Consider the following 14,535-nt stretch of genomic DNA (forward strand, 5'->3'; position numbering starts at 1 on the left):
TAAACATAAATAACATAATTTATGTGTTTCATTATAACAATCAGAACATCTAAACAGAACACAGAATTATACAACAAAAACAGCACAAGATGTTACACATTATTCCACACAATTTACATTGATTCAGCATCATTTACAGGTACCTTACAGTCAAATAAATACAGCTGTGGCTTGGAGAAAGTCTGTTCCTATGACACAACAAATAATCCTCAGTTATATAATTAACTGTAGCTGGTGGTAGAGGAGGCCGATATCTGTGATTCCTGACGGGGGAGACATGCCGCTTTCCCCTCCTCCACCACAGGACACACAACTTTTCCGTTCTCGCTTCTTCCATGTTCCTCAGAGAACACCGAAGGGATGCTTGAGTCTTCAGTTTCCACTGGTGTCCTTTCCATCATAGGCCTCATTGTTTCTTCCCGTGGATCATATTTCACCGTCTCACGTGTTGGTCCGATACATTCAACACACACCTGCTAGAGCATAAAAGAAAAGCAAACAGACATTTAGAAAAATTACATTGTGTTTGTTATGAATAAATAATATTTAAATTCATATGTAAACACATGAAAGAAAACTGTTACAGTGGATTTATTTAAAACTTTGTGCAGGGATCTCATTTATACATACTCTCTCAGGAATACAACATGAATGCTAAAAAAAAATAATCACTTATGATTCACGGCTAATTTAGAATTTTAATAACCTTAAGATTTTTCTATTTTCTTTTTGTCTCATTTGTTGGTTAAATATTAAAGGTAAATGCCCCTCACAGGTTTATACTTTAATTGATCTGATGCTGGAGGCTCAGTTTTGTAAATAAAAAGAGAAAAATGTAAAAGTTGAATTATACGTTTAAATTTAAAACCAATTATGTCATTTGTCTTCAAGGAAGCAAAAAAAAAAAAAAAAAAAAAACACACCCAAAAACTTGAAATTGTTCACTAATAGTTTTAAACACTGTTTGGCTTACCACTTAAAAATCTTCCATTCCCTTTCTCTTACTATGAATAGAAATAACTACTACAATACTACTACTACTATAATATTGTAATACTGTTGTGTGATCTGTATGTTCAAAAATGGAATTTAACAAGATTTTATAGAAAATAAAATAAATAAAAACACATCCCTCGCTTATGAGTGCTCTAAACATGTTAAACAACACAGGTGAAGAGGTTTTAGAAAGAATTAACAGCTGGGGGCCCAACAGTAACTTTTTTTGAAACGATTATTTTTCAATATTACATTATTATGATTTTGTAATGTGGGGTTATGCTACTGCATTAAAAAATACAGAATTTGAACCAGGTGAAGCTAAAACTAGGCCACTTCAGGCGTTCTGGATAGAGAATATTAACAAAGGTTTTTCATCTTAAATGCAAAATGTACATATTTTTTGTACATTTTTTGCCTAGTTATTGCTCTGAGTGGGTTGTTCCTTCAGTAAATGGCATGCTTTAGAGTCTGAATATTCCACTTAGCGATTATTCGATTACTAAATTAGTTGACGATTGTTTCAAAAATCGATTAATCGCGATCTATTGTTTCGGCCTACTTGACACCATCTCCAGCGTTGCTTTACAAGTTCCTCTTATATTATGGGTATCACTTGCTAATTGTGTTGGACTTTATAGATGCTGAATGTGTTATTGTTGGGTGTTTGTAGTTTCCAGTCCTTAATTTGCCCATGAATTGTTTTATAATCTGTATTTTTAAAATACACAGAGTATACGTATCAATTCAAGCACATCTATTTTTTACTTGTATGCAAGGTTAACAGGAAGTGCAGGCAGTTTTCTGAATTTAAACACATACTTATCATTTTGATGAGCAAATTAAAGCCAAACTTACATTTACCATTTTTTCCCCGTTCTTTAAACTTCGTTTACCTAGCAAAAAAAGAGATAATTTGTCAAGACCGATTAATGCGATTTACAGCATGGTACGAGCATTCAGAGAGGAGCTTACTATGACGATGCAGAACCCATCCAACTATTAAAGCTGCTATAAAGAGGGCCACGACAGTGCCAACTATTATATGAAGCCGCTTGTTGCTCTCTGTAAGAGAAGCAGACAGCAAAAAGCAACAATTACATAATGCAACATGAAGTCATATTTAACACTGTCACAGTCATCTACTTATTTACATTTTTAATGTTCGCAACAAATTTATTAAGCAAGCATAAAAGAGGAAGTATAAAGTTTGTTTTCATTTGAATAAAAAATACATATTTAAAATTGTTTCACTGTTCCACAAACGTAATATAAACATTGCATTAGTAAACACTGCTGCTCCCTCACTCAAAACCAATATACCAAACGGTTTAACAGGCCCTTCAGTGAGAAGGTTTCGTTCTGAGACTCAGAACAATTTCTAACCACAGAGGCAGCAGATAAAGGTGAGAAGCCTCTGAGTCACATAAAACTCACCACATTCGGTGTCAGATCGGTCTGTTCCAGCTACTCCAACAGTGAATCCCAGCGAACATCTGTAAAGAGTTTCATAAAGTTTACTTCCTGCTGTCTATTGTGAGTAAAATTCTAACTGTTTGTACAATCACTGGTAAAGCTATTCACACCCACTGAACTTTGCCACAATACAGCCAAAAACATCAGTGTGTGTTATTGAGATGTTATGTGATAGACTGTCACAAAGTAGTGCTTAACTTTCAGTAGGATGGAAATGAAAGGTGGTTTGCAAAATCTTGCCTTGTATTTTAAATTGGATTTAGGTTTTTACTTCAACTACCACCATTTTCTAGCCCTGACTGTACATTTAAGGTAACTGTTCTGCTGGAAGCTGAACCTCCACCCCAGACTCAAATCACTGGCAACCACTAACATGTTTTCTTCTAGGATTGCCACATACTTGTTCCATTTTCCTGGTTTCTCCTAAATAAAAGCATCATGCTTCTACGACTGTTCCACAGTGGGTGTAGTGTATTCAGAGTGACTCAAATGAATTACATACATTCTGATTCAACTTTAGTCCCAATACAATGCAGCGATACTCAGATTAAAAAGCCAGCTGGTAAATGGGTTTCTATCTAAAGAAATCCAGCATATTGCTTTGAGACTTTGCAGCAATTCCTCCTCCTAAGCGAGCACGTGAGCAAGAAAAATGTCAAATTTGGTCTTAGAGCGCTGTGTCGCCTGCATTGCTTGTTGTAGACTTTAAACGGTACTGTTTGTGGTTTTTCAACAAATGTTTTCTTTTGCAGTTTTAGTCTTTTAACTTTCAGAAGTTGAACAGAGCTCCGTAAGATATGCAACACTTGGGATGCAGTTTGAAAACCTAAGTGTGCTTCAAAGTTGTTCACATCTTTATCTCCAACCTGTCTGGTGAGCTTCTAGGTCTTTATGATGGTGTTTGTTCTTACAAACCTCAGAGGCCTTCACAGAACACCTGGATTTCTACTGAGAATAAATTACACACAGGTGGACTCCGTTTCATAGTTGGATGACTTTTGAATGAAACTGGTTGCACTGGATTTTCGTTAAGGGTCTCAGAGTGAGGGCCGTTAAATAAAAGCGCAAGCCACACTTCTCAGATTTTCTTTTGTAAAATGACCTCAATAGCATATATTAAACGTTTGTGGCTAAAACGAGACAAAATTGGAAAAAGTTGAAGGGGTAGGAATGAATAGTCTTGCTAAGCAGAGCGGCTGTGTGCTGTGTGCTGTGACGCATTCTTTATAATGTAAAAAACAAACCACTTTATATGTGGTACATGAGCTCAAAGTGGCTATTAAACGATTAAATATTTACAATAAAAAATGAAAGACCTAAAACTTTAAAAAAAGAGAGATAATAGCTTTCACCATTGTCAAAAGTCTCAACACAGAAATGAGATAGGTTTTATTTAAGAACAGAAAATAGATTATGTGAACCTCACTTAATTTTACAAGCATTTTGTGTCTCAGTTTACAGCTTCGGCACTTACATTTTGTGTTTAACACAAGGTTCAATCATGGAGGTCTCATTGGAGAATGTCCCTTCTGCACACTTTTGACACACTGTATCTTGTGTTTGGTTCCCTGAAAACCAAGGATGATCATTTAAAAAAATCGACTCAAGAGGAACACAAAAGCACAGTCTGTTAATTGTTATGCAATAAAATAAATGAATATAAAAATACATTTTGTCGTACCTACGTACAGAACTCCCTCTCCCGGCCCGCAAGTCTTGTGCGGCACGCAGGTAATACAATATTCGCTTGAGCAGTGGAACCCTTGGTTGCAACTGCAGATGATTTTCTGTTTACTTTGAGGGACAGGAGCCTCAAAGTTTTTATCTGAAATAAAAATGGGGCCACAGTTGTAAGAGACATCTAGTAAATGAAAATACAAATTTGTGTGAACTGTTGAAATGTCTTACTTGGGTCACAATATGGCTGGGGAGAACACTTGTCTTTAGTGGTGTATGTATCCTGAAATTCGTTCTCGCCACATGACTCACATCTTGGATGCTTACAGTTATTAGATAACATTTTTGTTCCTGCAAAACAAATGATAGGGCATTGATTTATTTTCTTATTTGCATAAAAAACAAACAAAAAAAACCCCCCTAATCTTACAGAACCTGTTTCTACCCGATGATGACAAACTCCTTCCAACATCTCCTCTACAACTTATTTGTTAGTAAAAGAGCAATCAAAGAAACTAAAATTCTTTCTTTCCAACGCATTATTCTGTGCAGAATTCATCCAAAAAAAAAAAACATGAGTGAACACATCAGCATAACATTGAAGCCCTCATCTACTGTTACTGAGCTGCATGTGGCATTAGCTGGATTTTGTGCAACTATTAGCTCCATTTCAACGTGTTATAAACTGAGTAAATAGTGCTGATGCTACGCCAGTGCAAACACGACCCTCAAGAGTAATAAGTAAGAGGTATTTACTCTTGTGTCAGTTCACAGTTCTCACAGCATAAAAGTTTTCTCACAGCAAGCGATTTGCCAGACAACAAACATATCAACCACCAGCTAATATTTATCCTAGGGTGGACCCTACTGGTCATCGCAGAGTAAAGTCCTGCATGTTTTTGAGGTTTCCCTGCTTAAACACACGTCATATAAATGAATGACATGTCTCTGCATAACTTGATGACAGGCTGAGGAGATAATTCAACAGCTTCAACAGGATTTATATAAAACATGTAGGACACCAGTCCTTTAGGGTTGGAGTTTTCCACCTTTGTTTAACTTTCAAAGTAGGGTGAAAAATGCATTTGAGGTCAAATTAACAAGATTTGACACTTTTCTATATTTTTAGTTTTTAGTATGTCTTTGACTGTGATAGACTGACAACCTGTTCCAGGTGCTCCTCACATCTCACCCACTGACTACAGGAGATGGCACCAGATGGATGGATGGGTCCTGCCTGGGCTGAACAGACCATGTAATAGTATAAGTAATATTTTCTTGGCCCACACTGAGCCCCCTAGTATCAGCTAAGCATTGTTTAAACACCACAGACTACCTGAGTATTATAGTTGCCATGTCCATCCCTTTATGACAACAGTGTACCCATCTTCTGATGTCTACTTCCCAAAGAATAATGAACCATGTCACAAAGCTCAAAACATCATGATGAGTTTACTGAACTCCAATGGCCTCCAAAGTCACCTGATTTCAATCCAACAGAGCATCTCTGGGATGTGGTGGAATGGGGGATTCAGATCATGGTTGCGCAGCCAACAAAATCTACTGCAATTGTGATGCAATCATCTCAAAATAAACCAAAATCTGGAAGGAATGCTTCCGAAACCCAATTGAAGCTTTGCTACGAGGAAATAAGACAGTTCTGAAGGCAAAAGGTGGTCCACCTGGATACTAGTTAGCATTAATATCACTGAAATGCTCAACATGTTGTATTACTTTAACAGCAGTAGAAATAACTGCTGTTTTCTTTTTAAATAACAGCAAACACATCATGTTAGACTTTTTTTTTTTCTTTTTTTCGTATTTTCAATAAAGGCTATTATGCCACAGGAATACTGTGGAATCCCATACTTAGCCAGGCCTACTGAACAGAAGAAATGTACTGTCCTTCATCTTTATACTCTGGACCAATTAGGACCAAATGCCACAGCCAGAATGTGGAACTACCCAAAGAATGGGAAAGTTAAAGGGAAGTACTAGAGGAAAAATTAGTGAAAGCAAAAGTTAAAGTGTGTGGTTCTGCAATAGCGTCATGTTCCGTTTTTTGTACATCTACAGTATAAACATCATATATGAACCCCAACCTATTAAGCCTATTAGCAACAAGAGATGCCAAGGCAAGCCAAACCCACGCTCACTGATCCTACTGGTTGCTGTTTACATACCTGGTCCACACATCTGGCAGCACTGCCCACTGTTTTCATACTGGGTGAAGGGGTCGCAAAGGGGCTGGGAGGCGCTCACCGCCTGCAAAACAGGAAAAAAAAAAAAAACAAACTCATGATTACACGCCTGACCTCATATGATCTCTGGCGCAGTTTCTGACTGACTGTAGCTTCACTTCCTCAGTCCGCACTGCTTGGGGTGGACTGGAAAGTACCAAAAAAATTCAACATATCCAAAGCTTCAGAGGCTGCAGGTGCAGTTAAAAAAAAAAAAATGTTTTTCATGCCGTTAATAACGACATTTTACGTGTTAGGTGTCCATCGTGTCGAAAGTGAAAGTAGGGAGCGCTCTTAGCGTGAATTGACACAAATCGGCCTAAATATCCGAAATTAAAGTAATGCATTAGAGCTGAAGTTAAATAATGATTTATGAACCTTATTTATAACCAGATATAAAACATATAGACGAAAAAAAAGTTTTTCGAGCTTCTTCCAGTTTAAAAACGGCCCTTTTTTAAACAACAGTACAGTACAGACATAAGCATACTTATGATTACTACTCACCAAGAGAGCGCTCAGAAAAAGCAGCAGGAATTCAAACATGTTGATAAAAAATGACGCAGTCCTGTTTCCTCTGCAAACGCTTCAGACAAACTGCTCTCTGCCTGCTTTGCTCCACGCAGTCTTCAATGCACCCTGGGAGGAGCCGAAACTGGTTTTCCACGTGATTTTTATAATTTCTTGACCATTTCCTGTAAACGCGAGCTGGATCACGGGGATTTTCCCTCTTCACATCCTAGCTTGTTCTACTGCAAAGTATCAACATAATAGCCAAAAACATGAAAGTTATGGGATCATTGTGCAATTCAGTCATTCCCTGCAGTATCAAAATGGGTTTATCGTGCAAATATGTTATGTCATTTAAGCATAAAAGAAATACTATCGATATAAACACTGCCGGAAAAATGACTTGGCTTATTCTGGTTAATCCTAAAAAGTATTTATACTTATAATATATAGTAACTATATTTTGTTTCATTTTGGCTGCTTCATTCTATTACACAACATACTTGTCATAGCATGTAACTCCTTCCTCATGTGACAAAACCTGACTTGTTTAAACTGTATCATTTTGTCTTAAACAAATGTCTCTTATTCTGCATGCTAAATATAATAAATACAGTCTAATGTTGTGTTCCAAATATTCTAAACGCACTTAAAGAAATGTTAAAACGCCTGCAGCTAAATAAAATGATAATAAATAAAGTAAATGTGTTCTCAACTAAGCCATTGTTTCTCAGGAAATACAGCATGTTTTTGTTTTCTTTGCCCTCAACTAAACTGTGCTTGATTGTAGGGATTCCCCAAAAACTTTTTATCGGGGTGGTTTCCCACCTCTCACTGCTGTGTAGTATTCCCCTCGGTTCCTGCTACAAGCAGTTTTCTAAAACACGCTTCCCTAAACGATCAGTTCAGTCTAACAAGCCTGGATATATTTTAGAGCTGGAATCTACATTACCTTACCTTTGCTAGTGGTATTATGTAATGCAGTGGGAGAAACCAATGAGCACAAGCAAGTCTTTCGTCTCTCTATGGAAATTCCCAGTTATTGCCCTCCTCTGGCTGTGTGTTAGAAATGAAGTTATTGTTCAAGAAACCTGTGAGGAATAACACCACAACACCAACACCAGATGTGTACTTTTTTTCTATCTATCTATCTATCTATCTATCTATCTATCTATCTATCTATCTATCTATCTATCTATCTATCTATCTATCTATCTATCTATCTATCTATCTATCTATCTATCTATCTATCTATCTATCTATCTATCTATCTATCTATCTATCTATCTATCTATCTATCTATCTATCTATCTATCTATCTATCTATCTATCTATCTATCTATCTATCTATCTATCTATCTATCTATCTATCTATCTATCTATCTATCTATCTATCTATCTATCTCTCTATCTATCTATCTATCTATCTATCTATCTATCTATCTATCTATCTATCTATCTATCTATCTATCTATCTATCTATCTATCTATCTATCTATCTATCTATCTATCTATCTATCTATCTATCTATCTATCTATCTATCTATCTATCTATCTTGTAAAAGCTTAGTTTTCCTCACTATTGTCTCTGTACCGCAACGACTTGCAATTTACTGATATTATGGCTGTTTTTTTGTCCTTTTCTAAATGTGTTTATTTTTTTTCTTAGGAGTTTATAAACAATTTCATAAAGTTGGTATGAGTCAGATTAACAATTCAATATGGTAAGCTTAACATATTACTATTCACCTAAATCAGGGATGTCCAAACTGTGGCCTGGGGACCATTTATGGCCCTCGGAATGATGCGGTCCTTGACCACAACTCAGGAATTGTATTAACCTGGTTTTCCAACTCAGGTAATGGATACAGATACAGAAGTTAGACTACTTTGCTTGTTTCATAAAAAAATTGTGTGTTTTGTTTATTGGGTAACAATGAAAAAAAGTTGCTACTATATATAAAAAAAGACAAAAATCAAAATTTGTTGGCGCCTTGAGTGCTATCAGTTAGACATTACGGCCAACATGGCAAAATGTTTGAACACCCTTGACCTAAATGATGAGATAGTACAAATACAGTGACCAACAAATCAGATAAATTTAGTACATGATACTGGTAAAAGCAAGAAAAGCAAGTATGGTTATATTTAAATTTGCATAAAACAATTTTAAACAAACTGTATGATCCCTGTTCAGATGAGATCCCGTGAAACATGTTGTGCAAAAGGTGTGGTTTGGCTATAAGCAACTATAAATAAATATAATTAATAACTAACAATTGTTAACACACTTCTTAATACAGATAGAATATAACATTTTCAGTCAGATTTACAAATCAGAGCACCAATGTTTGGCAACAGTGACTGGTCTAACTATTAGGAACTATTAATAATTATCAATTATTATTATCAGTAATTAACAATTAATTATTACCAGAATTACTAATAAAGTTAGAATATAAAATCTTCAGACTTACAAATCAGTGCACCACCTGATCAGAAATCAATAGCCAAATAGTTTTCAGTCAGTGAGGGATTTTCTTGTGAATACCAGCCCAATATGGAAAGGAGAACAATCATAGAACAATATATGATACAGCCACTGGCGTTTGAAACAGCAAGCTCTGCACATATCTACAGATTAAACATTATGACTCAAAACATTTAAATTTATTAACAAAAATGATTTTGCTTCAGGTTAAATACTTTAGCTAACAAACTCTTCTACCAGAGTATACACACCCAACTACAGTACTAAGTAAAAATGAGAAGAATGAGGAAAACTAATATCTATAAAAAGGGAACAAAAAAATAAAACATAACTCATAAAATGATGCAGTGATACACTCACCAGCCACTTTATTAGGTACACCTTGCTATTACCGGGTTGGACTCCCTTTGGCCTTCTGAACTGCCTTAATCCTTCGTGGCATAGATTCAACTAGGTACTGGAAACATTCCTCAGAGAGTTTGGTCCATATTGACATGATAGCATCACACAGATGCTGCAGATTTGTCTGCTGCATCCATGATGAGAATCTCCCGTTCCACCACATCCCAAAGGTGCTCTATTGGATTGAGATCTGGTGACTGTGGAGGACATTTGAGTCCAGTGAACTCATTGTCATGTTCAAGAAACCAGTCTGAGATGATTCGTGCTTTATGACATGGCGTGTTATCCTGCTGGAAATAACCATCAGAAGATGGTACACTGTGGTCATAAAGGGATGGACATGGTCAGCAACAATACTCAGGTAGGCTGTGGTGTTGACACGATGCTCAATTGGTACTAAGGGGCCCAAAGTCTGCCAAGAAAATATCCCCCACACCATTACACCACCTGCACCAGCCTGAACCGTTGATACAAGAGATAATGGATCCATGCTTTCATGTTGTTGACGCCAAATTCTGACCCTACCATCCAAATGTCGCAGCAGAAATCGAGACTCATCAGACCAGGCAAAGGTTTTCTAATATTCTATTGTCCAATTTTGGTGAGCCTGTGCGAATTGTAGCCTCAGTTTCCTGTTCTTAGCTGACAGGAGTGGCACCCGGTGTGGTCTTCTGCTGCTGTAGCCCATCCGCCTCAAGGTTCGACGTGTTGTGCATTCAGAGATGCTCTTCTGCATGACCATGTTGTAACAAGTGGTTATTTGAGTTACTGTTGCCTTTCTATCAGCTCGAACCAGTCTGGCCATTCTCCTGTGACCTCTGGCATCAACAAAGCATTTGTGGCCACAGAACTGCCGCTCACTGGATATTTTCTCTTTTTTGGACCATTCTCTGTAAACCCTACAGTTCATGGTAGTTTGTGAAAATCCCAGTGGATCAGCAGTTTCTGAAATACTCAGACCAGCCCGTTTGGCACCAACAACCATGCCACGTTCAAAGTCACTTAAATCACCTTTCTTCCCCATTCTGATGCTCGGTTTGAACTGCAGCAGATCGTCTTGACTATATATACATGCCTAAATGCATTGAGGTGCTGCCATGGGATTGGTTGATTAGAAATCTGCGTTAATGAGCAGTTGGACAGGTGTACCTAATAAAGTGGCCGGTGAGTGTATATCACAGTTCAGTGTGAATATGTCCATTTAAGAACCAAGATTTGCCTGAGTCTAAACTTGGGGTTGGTGTTTTGTCTCTAATATTAGCTACACAATCTCAGGAATGAGTTTCATTTCAGAATTTCAAATCAACAGGCTGTTTCAGTATGATGTAATAGGAAAGCGTAATAATATTTGTCTAACTGATCAGTCATACAGAAAGAACCTCAATAGATCATCGGCCACCTCCAAGCCAAAGTCGAGCCCACTGCTTGATTCTGCACGTTGCCATTATGGGGCACTGTGAACAAGCCTTCATATGACTTTCGGTCATGGTAAATTCTGCTCTGGCCGGAAGCTTTCAAAATTTGACAAAAAGGTGAATCAGTTAAGAAACCTGTGATGTGGTTGCCAGTGTGCAGGGCTAAAGTGATGTCATCAGATGACCATGCCAATGTGTTCAGGATTTGCCCACATGATGCACACAAAATTTAGGGGTTTCGATGATGGATGAGGGAGATAAAGCTTTTGAAATTTCATAGGGGGTGCAGTTGATCCAAATTCCAATGTAATCCAACAGAGCTGTTCAGGGGATGTCAAAGATCAACCATATTCAGTTTGGAGTAAATCAGACCATGGATGTCTAATTTAAAGACAAATGTATGCAAATGGAGATATATAATAATTTGTGATGCCGCCAGGCCTACAGAGTCCAGTCAACCTTAACTGTTCCCAGTAGGATTCAACATCACCTTTTTGTGTGATCAGACACTGCTGGGAGCTTGTATTAATGAGAGTGTAATTGGAGGAGATTCACCAGTAAAACATGTGACTTCTTGTTGTAAGTGGGCGGGTCTAAAGTGATGTCAGCAAATGCACCTGTGAATGTGCTGAGAGCTGTGATGAGTCCAGCTCTGACCTTAACTATGGAAGTTATTTATATATCTTTATTAATATTTCAAAATGATGTGCTTCTTAGTGGGGTTATTACATAAAATCCAAATAAAAAACATTACATTTTGTGAAATGACAAAATGTTGAAAGGTTTAAGAACTATTAGTACTGCATGGCACTCTACATTCTTTGAAGTTTGGAGGGGATTTTTACCTGAATTGTGCAGGTATGATATTTTAAAACAAGTAAGGAATGGTATATTTAAAGTTACAATTTATTCTCCTACAAGCTATGGAGTATTGGTGTACATATTTGACATATCAATTCCACTATCAACTTTTATTAAGTTATTAAGGCTAATCTAAAGTAGTGTCCTGACAGAAAATAAAGACATTGTCATGCAAGTGAAGACATGTTGGCTGAAATCTCTGCCGCTCTCCTCGGAAAACCTCGGCTATGTAGGCGTGGCTGACCAGACAGAAGCTATCATCTAAAAAAAAAAATTGTAACATGAGATAAAAGAGGGCGGTAGCAAAGAGAGTGGTTCAAATCAGTGCATTTCCTCCTCTCTGGTTATTGAGGCTCTCTGTTCAGTTTTTGCATGATATTCAAAAATAAAGCCAAACACTGCAGCAGTAAAGAAGCACCGTGATCTGTTGCATGGATATTTGTTTGGGATGCCTGGTTTAGGATCAAAGAAGAAAGACAATGTGTCCAAAGCGGCCAGACCCATCGGAGACTTGCCCCAGGTAAGAATCATAGTTAACAGTAGCAGGCTGGAATAATCTACTAACAGTAACTACCAAACCCTTTTCCATGTTAATGACAACATTACATCTGCATCTGTTCTGCTGATATCTGCCAACAGCTTGACATTATGATTAGTTCTGCAGAAGGCAGCCTTCTCAGTTTCATTCACGTCACATCAACACAGAGAGTTTTGGTTAGGTTTGTGGGGCTCTTTTAAGCATTTCTTACTTCCTCAATTCAACCTGACCTCCCTAAGATTAGTACTTTCTTATAATGGGGCCGCTTATTTACTCAGAAATGTGTCACAGAATAAGATTTTTAAGGAAGGTTACTGGTAAACCATTTGTTTGGTCTGATAATTGACATTTCATCATAATGTTTTTCCACTGAGAAGTGACTCAAACATGATCTCAACATGAAAGATAATTTGCTTACATGTCTTTATAGAAAATCAGAAAAAGTCATGAATGTCACTAAACAATGTGGAAATCACAATAACAGCCACAAATCGTTACTCATATGTCATGTTCATAAATATCAGTGTAGTGTGCTTTTAATCAAACCTTTAATCTCTGTGTATTAATTTCAGCTGAGCAACGAAATGCAGCTTAGCATCATGAACAGGGTGAAACATGGAGAGATATCTATCGACGATGCTCTGGACCAGGCAAGAAAGGAAAGAGAGCAGCTTCTCCATGTGGGTATCCAGTCTAATCACAAACAAAAAGCTGATTCCTGTAATTATAGTGCAACAACAATGAATTTCATTGGTGTTTGTAACTGTCCTTATGTGGAAGAATTAAAATAGTTTTTCAGCTCAGGGCTTAGATCGGCCATTTTGTCTCTATTATGATACCAACAGGAGGTGTTTGAGAACAAATATGGGACCTAAAAAAGAATGAATATTAAAACAATTTTTACAAAGAGGAGAACATATAATTGTTAATGCTCTATTGCAATCAGATATGTCCATAAAAAGCAGCTTTTAAAATGTTTGCAAAATTTAAAATGTGCCTGTGTTATACTTGCCTTAGTTATGCTTAACTTTCCAAAAATACCTGTCATTGCAGGTGTACTCTTAACTTCATTTTTTAGGCTGATGTTTTAGATTTAGCATGCAGGCACTCAACTGTTTTTGTTCATTACAAGCTTGAGCCTCACATTTGTCTTTAACATTATCTTTGCTAGTATCCTGCTCAGCCAGCTGGATCAGTTTGAAACCAACTCTTCTTCTGAACAGCTTCCTTCTGCCACACTTATTTTTACAATATAATTGAGGAGTATCATATGTTTCCTTTGTGCAATGCTGTAGCAGGAAACAATAAATAGTCCATTGTTGAAAAGTACTGTGCCTGAAATGTTGGCTTCAGCCTTTATTGTGACTTCCTCTTTGCTTTATAACTTCTGTTACAGGAACAGCCTCAGAAAAATACAACACAGCAGTACAACTTCAGTGTGCACAAGCACAGCCACTACAGGTGGCAGAAGCGGGTTTTACAGGTGAGTTCGAGCTGCTTGTCCACTAGTGGCAGGGCAGCAGGGCCTATTACGCCCTGTAGGACCAAGTTTATGCTAAAGTACTATGCAAAATATGTCTCACCTCTTTTTTTCACACCTTTACAACCATAAACTGCCATGTATATTTTTTGAATTTTAAGTAGTAGACCAACACAATGTAGTGCATAATTGCTACTGCAAGGAAAACCCTACATGGTTTTTCAAAAATGTTTTACAAATAAATATCGGAATAGTGGAAGCAATTCACAGCACAATGCTGCCATGACAATGTTTCCCAGTGGGGATGACATATTTAGGTCAATGAGCCGTGTTACTTTTTCACCAGAGCTTTTCCCAACTGGGACTGTATGTAAGAACCAAGGATGTACTATATGCCTATCTATATGCCTATAAGGATTGTGTCTCATGCCCACAAATTTCAAACCTTG

The 14,535-nt window shown here is 37.2% G+C and overlaps 2 protein-coding genes across 7 annotated transcripts in view; one reads left to right on the plus strand and one right to left on the minus strand.

Annotated features, from left to right (window-relative positions):
• cd40 (CD40 molecule, TNF receptor superfamily member 5) lies at window positions 1–7,050 on the minus strand. Of its 4 annotated transcripts, none has more exons than XM_047371063.1 (9): window positions 6,897–7,050; window positions 6,333–6,414; window positions 4,381–4,500; window positions 4,154–4,297; window positions 3,947–4,040; window positions 2,434–2,492; window positions 1,972–2,061; window positions 1,861–1,892; window positions 1–473 (listed from the first exon to the last, which is right to left on the minus strand). In XM_047371063.1, exons 1-9 carry the CDS (start codon window positions 6,933–6,935, stop codon window positions 222–224), a joined length of 912 nt encoding a protein of 303 aa, XP_047227019.1. In that variant the 5' UTR covers window positions 6,936–7,050; the 3' UTR covers window positions 1–221. The 4 variants fall into 4 exon arrangements, with proteins under 4 accessions (XP_047227019.1, XP_047226940.1, XP_047226856.1 ...); XM_047370984.1 differs by having other exon boundaries at window positions 1–476; XM_047370900.1 differs by having other exon boundaries at window positions 1,855–1,892.
• A 5,357-nt stretch (window positions 7,051–12,407) lies between these two features.
• Window positions 12,408–14,535, plus strand: part of LOC124872927 (formin-H) — a 64,352-nt gene continuing 62,224 nt past the window's right edge. For all 3 annotated transcript variants that reach the window (XR_007039401.1, XR_007039400.1, XM_047373366.1), the window contains exons 1-3: window positions 12,408–12,588; window positions 13,179–13,286; window positions 14,003–14,089. Coding sequence is in view for 1 of the 3 variants with exons in the window: in XM_047373366.1 (XP_047229322.1) it covers window positions 12,517–12,588; window positions 13,179–13,286; window positions 14,003–14,089 (267 nt within the window). In the remaining 2 variants the exon portion in view is untranslated. The remainder of the gene's footprint in view (window positions 12,589–13,178; window positions 13,287–14,002; window positions 14,090–14,535) is intronic.

Source organism: Girardinichthys multiradiatus, chromosome 1 (genome assembly GCF_021462225.1).
Source record: "Girardinichthys multiradiatus isolate DD_20200921_A chromosome 1, DD_fGirMul_XY1, whole genome shotgun sequence".
Taxonomy (NCBI): Eukaryota; Metazoa; Chordata; class Actinopteri; order Cyprinodontiformes; family Goodeidae; genus Girardinichthys; species Girardinichthys multiradiatus.

Bases quoted from the DNA above. Each gene is read 5' to 3' on its own strand.
- cd40 (XM_047370820.1), bottom strand. From the start codon at position 6,935: ATGTTTGAATTCCTGCTGCTTTTTCTGAGCGCTCTCTTG. The intron at 4,501-6,332 runs GTATGTAAACAG...TTTGTTTTGCAG, and splicing joins CTGCCAGATGTGTGGACCAG to GAACAAAAATGTTATCTAAT. The intron at 1,893-1,971 runs GTAAGCTCCTCT...TTTTTTTGCTAG, and splicing joins ATGGGTTCTGCATCGTCATA to GTAAACGAAGTTTAAAGAAC.